The sequence below is a fragment of the Papio anubis genome, chromosome 7 (genome assembly GCF_008728515.1).
Source record: "Papio anubis isolate 15944 chromosome 7, Panubis1.0, whole genome shotgun sequence".
In the NCBI taxonomy this organism is placed as follows: domain Eukaryota; kingdom Metazoa; phylum Chordata; class Mammalia; order Primates; family Cercopithecidae; genus Papio; species Papio anubis.
In genome coordinates, this window is record NC_044982.1 from 7,835,883 (window position 1) to 7,844,722 (window position 8,840).

General features: G+C 44.8%; 1 protein-coding gene across 1 annotated transcript; it reads right to left on the reverse strand.

Moving 5' to 3' along the window:
• Positions 1-6,259: 6,259 nt before the first annotated feature.
• Positions 6,260-8,355, reverse strand: LOC101021876 (putative uncharacterized protein C14orf177). The gene is made up of 2 exons (XM_003902254.2): positions 8,078-8,355; positions 6,260-7,378 (listed from the first exon to the last, which is right to left on the reverse strand). The coding sequence occupies exons 1-2, from the start codon at positions 8,322-8,324 to the stop codon at positions 7,200-7,202; spliced, it is 426 nt and encodes a 141-aa protein (XP_003902303.1). The 5' UTR covers positions 8,325-8,355; the 3' UTR covers positions 6,260-7,199.
• Between the last annotated feature and the right edge of the window lie 485 nt (positions 8,356-8,840).

Consider the following 8,840-nt stretch of genomic DNA (forward strand, 5'->3'; position numbering starts at 1 on the left):
AGCCTGGGCTTGCAGACTTTCTGGATGATGAGCAGTCCTGTCTCTCTCCCTCTACATTTTCCCTGTGTTTCAATGCTAGCCTGTTTCCAGATTCCTCTCCTGCACAAACTTACCAGAGCTGTAACATCTACAAGTTGAAGAAGATGGTACTGTTTATCAAGTGAGTCCCACACGCGCACCCAGACGGTAGGTTTTGGTTCTTTCCTTTGTAATCCTCAAGCAAATTGCTTTTATGTCACTGCAACTCTGAGTTCTCAGGCAGGCGATCTGGGGGAAAGGCCCCACATTCACTAATAGGAACAGAATCTATACAAGGTATCCAAGTTCATTTATTATTTGTTTTTGAAAGAGATGAAATTACTTTATTGGCTCAAATAAACTGAAAAAATAGACATACAGATTACTTAGTTGTAATTTTAAGGACTACCACAAAACAAACTTGAATTTAAGCATAAACTTGTGCTTACTGATTACTATTTGAATTAAGCAGTAAGAACTACAATTTAAGTTTTTTAGTTTTACAGACTGAATTTGCAGGTATGCTGTCTTGCTCATATTGAAATAAATTTATTTTTAAAAAAATACTATTTTACTAGATTATGTCAGAAATAGGGCTGTATTCTTGAGAAAGGACAAGTTTCTTCTTGGACTGGTGACAAAATCATGTGTACACCAAACCCCAGTGACACACAATTTATCTATGTAACAAACTTGCACATATACCACCCCCTGAACCTAAAAAAGAAGTTGGAAGAGAAAAAGAAAGAAATAAAAATATTATTCTGAAAAAAAGAATTAAATAAGTGATGCATGTAAAGTTTTTAGCATAGCACTCAATACCTATTGAGCCTCCAACAAATAGTACTTTGAAAAAGAAGACTTTTCTTTTAAACAATATTTTCTTATGCCTACTAAAGCCATATAATGGGAGCTTGAGCCTCTTCCCACTCTGTGGATATTCATGACCACAGTGCACTCTGTATATGAGGCAGTGCACTATCATTAACTACAAAGGAGCAAACAAGGTGTCTCCAGTCTGCCTTGGTGAAAATTGATCCTGATTCCCCTCTTCTTTCAGGGGTCACAGCAGCTCAGACAATTCTACAGTGTGAAAGGAGGGATGACTATCATGGCATGAAAAAGCATCCCTATGGAAGCTTATTTTTCTGGTTGTCTTTTCTTTGAGCTCATTTAGAGTCTTGAATGTGTGGAGCTAGTTGGAGTTGAGCACATCCTGATTGGTTTTCTTTGCCTCCCTGAAAAGTCCTGTGTACCTTCTCATCACTCATTTATTAATTTGAAAAAAGTGGGGTGATGAGAAGCATGCATCAAACCATGTGGCAGGTGATACAACACACACTGCCTGCTGGTTCTTCCCAACACCCCTTGATGTACATGCTCTGGGAAGAGATGGTATATGGTACCCAATGGATGCTGTCCCCATCGTCAGGGGAATGGATGTGATGATGGTTATCAAATGAAATCCAAATTTTAAAAATGTCCTAAAATGAAGGAACTGATCTTACCTTCCAAAAATTAAAATTCCAAATCTCAAAATGTCACTGGCATTTGGTTGGAAAGATGATTCTGGACATGGGGTTTATGTATATAATGATATCATCACACTCGCAAAGAAGAGAAATGCAGTGAGTTGAGCCTATGCCTGTGATTTAAGGAAGTGATGGACCTGGGTCAAAACAAGAATAGCTCTCATCCTTAAGCACCTACTGGGTTCCAGATGCCATGTTTGCTACTTGTCAACATCTGTCAAACATCAAGTGAACAAGTGAAACAATTCACTTTTCATAAAAGGACTTTATACTTCTCACTCGTATCTTGAAGAAGGAATTCCTTCTTCCTCATTCTCTTTTCTCTTCTCTCCTAGGGAGAAGCTGATAGGTATCAGAGATATGCGGTGAGAAATCCACAGGGTTTGGAAAGTGATTAGATTGGGTGGGGAATGAAGGACAGAGAATTGCCTAAATCTGGGACCTAAGGTTCACCTTCTACCATTAGATGAATAGCAATGCAAAGTCACAGAGATAGTTGGTGGAGAACCTCATAAAACTGATCAAAGGGCCTCATTCTGTGAACTACAAGACAATTCAAGGGACACATCCTCTGTCCCCCAAGTGAGAACATATCACACAGAAATGGGAGATGCCTCATGTCCGTCAACGGCAGGGCTGATGCAAGTCACCAGTTCTGTGGCAGAAAAGTAAAAGCTAAGAACAGTGAGGAGCCTTGAGGCTGGAGACCCGAGTACACAGAGGCCAGTTGGGCTGCAGAGGACTTGTGGAGCCCAGGCAGGTGCAGTGGGAAGCTGGTTAAAAGTAGCACAGCTGTGTGCAGAGACAGGCAGTATGGCAGGACCTGAGGATGGGCCCTGAAAAAAGACAAAGCTGGGTTTGAATCCTGGATCTGCCACTCCCCAGGTGAGTGGTCTTGAGCAGGCATCTCAACTTGTCTGAGCTTCCCATCTGTATTAGTCCATTCTTATACTGCTAATAAAGACATACTCAAGACTGGATAATTTATAAAGAAAAGAAGTTTAATTGCCTCACAGTTCAGCAAGGCTGGAAGGCCTCAATCATGGCAGAAGGCAAGGAGAAGCAAAGTCATGTCTTACATGGCAGCAGGCAAGAAAGCGTGCACAGGGGAACTCTCCTTTATAAAACCATCAGGTCTTGTGAGACTTATTCACTTTCACGAGAACAGCACAGAAAAGACCTCTCCCACCTCCGTGATTCTATTACCTCCCACCGGGTCTCTCTCACAACACTTGGAGATTATGGGAACTACAATTCAAGATGAGATTTGAGTGGGGACACAGCCAAACCATATCACCATCTGTGGAAGGAAGGTTACCTTAGCACTCACCTTAAAGTGAAGACTGGATGAGATGATGGGGAGAAGAATCAAACACAACTCACAGGTGACAGGTGTTCAATGAACCTGCTACTGTTGTTGTTACATTATCATCATAAGTGGAGCAAACATCAAACCTAACACTGAAGCAAAGCAAAAGTCAGGGCAGCCCCTGCAGAGCAGTGCAGGCTCTAGGGTCCCAGGGGAAAGGAGGCAGGTAGTGGAGGCTGAGCTTTGGTGTCCCTCTTTTGCTTTCATAAAGCTTCAGGTTTCTAAACAAATCACAAGCACTAAATCTGAATAATTATAGAAACTCAAGGACCAACCTCTCACTCTGCAAAGCAGCAACTGCTAGTAATGAACCATGATTCTGCAGCCAGTCATCGTCTGACCTTGGCCACAGCCAGAGCCAGTAGCCTTTGTTAGGTCTGGCTTGCAGATGTGTTTTATTTGGCCTTCATATTGTTTTTTGTTTTTTTGTAATTAGCAATAAACATTTAACATTTGGATTCGCCACATTAAAATGAGAATTTTCTGCTTCTACTGAGAGACCAGAAGATCTGACAAAGCTTGGGTTCACATGTCAACAGGGTTGGAGACCCCTGGACCTAAGGAGTGGCTGTCTTTGAAAAGAGACACCTCCTTTCCAAGTCCCCAGAGTCCTAGGGTGACTCTTAACGGTTTCTGTATTTTCTTATACCTACCCCACCTCTCTGACTTTCCTGAGTCCTGTAGCCTTGAGAATTTTTGAAACCTTTATCTAAAGCAATGGTTACCAATCATGTTCCAGGTAGAAACACTATTTTTCTTTAAAGTGGATAAAACATCATTAACATGGACCATTGACAGTATTTTCCAAGTATTCACAGCCATGCACAAGGACACACGTGTGCTCATGCTAAGCAAAGCTTATTGATGGGTTTTCTGAACTTTTTCTCTAATAATGTTCTTTAAAGTCTTAAGCTTGTCTATACTAGAATCTGCCGTCAGCAGCAGTTTGGGCTCCCATTTACATCTTTTTTTTTTTTTTTTTTTTTTTTTTTTTTTTTTTACATCGAAGCCATCTATCTTTCACAGTTCTTCTCCAGGTGTTTTGCCACCTGAATGCTTCTGAGATGCACTTGGCCAAAAGTTCTGGTTCAAAAGAATCGAAAACTCTTCTAGGCCCCAAGGGAAATGTCTTTTGACAATTCCTCTTCTCTGTTCTCCCTTGATGAGCTCGGGAGGAGGTAAAGAGACACATAGGAAAAATCTGCCTGTTCTATTAAAACAAAACAAAATAAAACAAGTCCGAAAAATAGTAGACAGGGAAGGTATTTTGCCTCAGTAGCAAAATCAACTACTTGCGGAATTTCATTTACCAGAGGATATGGTGTTTTCTTAAATATTCTGTAGTGATTAGCTGGCCAAATCTCAAACATTTTTTAACACAAGTTGTCTTTGGTCAATAAATACCAGAACTGAAACGTCCTGGGGGTGGAGATTTATGATCTAAGCGCAGCAAACACACCCGTAAATCAGGCAGAGAAAGCTCTCAGGTAGCCGAGCAGGCATTATGCAGATCTCAGCAGAGGCCCGGGAAGGAAGCCTGGGGGTCCTGGCAGGGCTGAGCTCCTATCAACCTGTGGGAGGAAGGGACGGGCTTTCGAAGGCTCCATTTCTTCATCCACAAAGGAATGAATGCTTTGGCCTTGCACTGTTGAGTTTCTCTTTTTCTAATCATTGCAAAGTTTTCCTTTTCTATTGTTCACAGATATTTGCAAAGACAGACATGTTGTGAAGGACCTGGGGAACCAGGCTGAAATTATGGCTGGAGCACTCAGCTGTGTGTGCTTGGGCAAGTCTCTTAAACGCTCCAGCATTTTGCATCCTTCTCTGAAAAGTGAGGATAATAATACCCACCCCACAGGACGACTGTGAGGATTAAATCAGATAATGTTGTGAAATGCTTAGCACAGTGGCTTGCAAAGTTTCACTTATAGATAACATTTATTAAAGTGTCTGGCACCGTGTAGGTCTTCTATAAATTACCCTTAGCCCTTTCCAATGTGCGAAGTTAAGGGAAAATGTAGACGATGCTCTACAATAAATAGTAGCTTCGTTCAGAAGCAAACTTGACTAAAGCTTTTTGTGGTTTATCTTGATATGGAGTCCAGTTCTGATAACTGGGCTTCTCTTGAGCGCCAAGATCCAGTCTCACCTTGAATTTAGTTTGTTTACTCTCTGTTCCCTCCCAGGCTTATTCTCCATCTCTGGCTTTTCCAACTCTGAGTCTATGCTCTCTTCTCCCTCCCATGGCCTCCTCTCCCCTCCTTTCCTCTTCCCTCTCCTCCCCTTCTTTTCCCTTCCCCTCCCTTCCTCTCTACAGTTTAGTCAAAACACTCCCTCATTATCTCAAGTGCTTCCATGGTTTAGGTTACTGTCTATGTATCCTGATGACTCCAAGGGACCTATAGCTCCCCCCAGCCCTCTCTTCTGGGATAAACAGGTATCCCAGGCACCCCTGTCCAGACAGCTCTTCCACCTGACATTTCCTCCAGGTTGTGTCACAGGGGTCACAAATGCAACGCTACCCACACATATCTCCAGATCCTTCTTTACCATTCTCACAGTCATGTCCAGCCTCTCCCATGTGCTGGGCCTTTTGTAGGATTTGGAGGAGGCAGCAGTGTGTCTGGACTTGGTGGTGCTCACACCTGGTCCACCCCTGCACTCCTCATCTGGGTAAATGCCCCCAGTGACATAACTGCGGCCCAGGTTAAATATCTGAGAGGCCGTGATCACGCCTTCCTCTCCTGCATACAAACGTCTCCCATGTCCTGTGGACTTTACTTCCTAGACACCCTTCCTGTCTGTTTATTCTGTCTGTTTCTACTGCCCCATCTTATTTAAAACCACTTTATTCTGTCACCTGGGTGACTGTGGCAGGCAGCCTTTCAGTGGAATGCTGCGTTTCCCCAGCCACTTCCCACAAAGCATGGAGAATAACTAAATACACAAGCCTGGTCATGTAATCCCCCTGCTCAAAACTCCTGCAGCTTCCCACGAACTTCAACATAGAATCCAATGTCTTAATCAGCTTCCAAGGTGCTTCCCCGCTCAGACCCCTGCCTCCATCCCTGGTATGTCTCCAGCTTCCCTTCCTGCCCTTCCCACACTAGACTTGATGTTGTTTGTTTGTTTTTTGTTTTTTTTTTTTTTGGAGATGGAGTCTTGCTCTGTCACCCAGGCTGGACTGCAGTGGCTCGATTTCAACTCACTGCAACCTCCATCTCCTAGGTTCAAACAATTCTCCCTGCCTCAGGCTTCTGAGTAGCTGGGATTACAGGTGCCCAGTACCACGCCTGGCTAATTTTTGCAATTTTAATGGAGACAGGGTTTCCCCACGTTGGCCCGGCAGGTCTTGAACTTCTGACCTCGGGTGATCTGCCCACCTCGGCCTCCCAAAGTTCTGGAATTACAGGTGTGAGCCACCACGCCCAGCTGACTTTATGTTGTTTCAGGTTTCTAATATGCTGTGATCTCCTTTGCTTCCAAACCTGTACTGGACCAGACTCTCCACTGTCTGGAAGACTCTCCCCTGACCGTTCCCAATTCCTGGCTCAGGAGTCAGCTGAAAGGAGACCTTCTCATAAGATGTTTCTGCGATTTCCTACCCTCAATACATCCTTTTGTTCTACACTTCCACACCATCCCCCACTCTTTCTTAGGAGCTTTTTGGCGCTTGCAATTGTTTAATGAGTTCTAGGACGCAATGGAGCCCGAGACAATGTCTCTTCACATGTGCCCCAAATCACTCGGGCAGTAAGCCTTAGAAAAATGCAAAGTTGGGGAATTCCTGGGAGGTGGGGTTGGAATTTTATATTTTTAACAAGTTCCACAAGTGAATCTAAGCACAGCAAACTCGAAGTGCTGTTGCGATGGGTGCTTGGCCCACGGGACAGGGGGTGATTTCTTCTCTGGACTCAGGGATGCTGCAGGAAGGAAAGCCTGTACCCGGCACAAGACCTCAGAATGTCCTGGGAAGCTTCTCTCTCCTCAGGTTCTCTGCTATTACTGCATGGTTCGGACTTCCAGCTGTCTCCTGATCACTCGAGACAAGCACGTATGTCACAAAATGTGAAGAGTTTTCTGAAAGTGTCAGCAGCATCTTTCTTCTTTCCTATCCTAGGGGGTCTGCCACTTAGATTGCTCTGCTTGGACATTCTTCTGACACAGGCATAAGCCTCACGGACAATAAAACCTCCCTATCCAAAGTTATGGGTCTGGAGGAGGCAAATGGAAAAGGCCAGCCTTTCCATCTATGAAATCTGACTTCCTTTCAAGAAGAGTCACATCTGTGACATCTGTTGCACTGTTCCTTTGAACAGCTGCTTAAATCTTGGTGTAGCACAAAATGCAGAGATGGTCAAAGCAGACATTATTTGGTGATTACATGAACCTGGAGAAGTTTCTTCATTTCTCTGGTATTCTGATTTCTCTTCTGTACAGGAACAGGTAGAACACGTACCTGGAGGGGGATTGAAACGTGCAACGGTGCTGGACACAGGGAAGCCTCTTGTAGATGTTCACCGCCCTCCCAGCCTCCCTCTCTGCCAAGTGCACATCGCCTGCAGCATCCATAGGGGCCAGCTACCCTCTGACAGTGACCTCACTCTTGCCCCTAGGTACATGCTACAGTCATCTTTGAACCAGGTAGAAGCACTCCTTGCTATGGTAAATTGCTCTATCCAATGCTTATCTCATTTTATCCTCTCTTGAAGATCGAAAGGACACGTAGCTTCATTTTCCATAGAGGAAATCTGGAAACCTGTAGTTGTACATTTTTTTCCTATGATCAATTAGTGATTTATCAGGATTCAGGTCGTGGCTCTACCCTTGCTAGCTGTGTGATACAGGGCAAGAACCCCAATGACTGCAAACGTCAGTCATGTACCTGGTGCCAGGCGCTGGTCAGAGTGTTTGACTGACTCTTCCCCTTTCCCTCACTTTGCAATGATGGTCTCGATTTTACAGGGGAGAAAAAGGAGGCTGGGTGGAGTAAGCCTGTTTCCCGAGCCTTCACTCCTGGGAAAAGGTTGTGGGACAGCAGAGTCAGCAAGTCACTCTCACTCTCTACCACAGTGGTTGCCTTTCTAAGCCATAGTTAGTCCCATGTGGGAATCTAGTGAAATTTTAATAAGCAAGACAATGTATGGGAAATACTTACCACAGCACCTGGCCTTGGTGAGTGTCAGGGCATGCTGCTTGTTATGTCTTAGGCTCTGCAGGTGCTGGGAACTTGGGCATTTCCCTTCACCAAGGTGGCCCACTGATGGGAGTGTGATCATCGGCTTTGTTCCCTGCTTGCGTGGCCTGGAAGCTCCTCTCGTGGCCTCCAGCCTTGCCCCAGGCTCTTTCGAATGCATCAATCCTACTGGAAGCGATTGATTCTTGTGGCTCCCATGGCTGGTCATGGGCCTTCAGTGCTTGCCTCCACACCCTGGTTAAGAAAGGCATGGAGGGGGTTCTCAGTGAGGAGCTAGTGTTGGGCTGGGCTCCCAGCCTGTTGCAGGCACTGTGGAGGGAATGGCTCCTCCAGGGGCCCCTCACCTGCTGCACCTCCCCACCAGCCCCTAACTTGTGCAGGCTTCTTGCAGAATGGGCTCTTGATCTTTCTTCTCCATCTCAGCCTGGGCTCTCCCTGCTCCTCACCTGGGGTAATTTGATAGCCTTCTGAATGGCTCTCTACATCCAGGCTCTAGAGCAGGGGTCAACACAGGACAGCCTGTGGTCAAATTCAGCCCTTAGTCTATTTTCATAGCCCTCGAGCTAAGAATATTTCTGCATTTCTAAAGAGTTGTTAAAAACCAACCACATGACAAAAATACAGAAGAATTTGCAACAATGACTGACCACAAAGCCATTTACAGATACTGTTTGCAGACATCTGCTCTAGACCATTCTTCACATTGACCTTCTTGCCCAGCCTC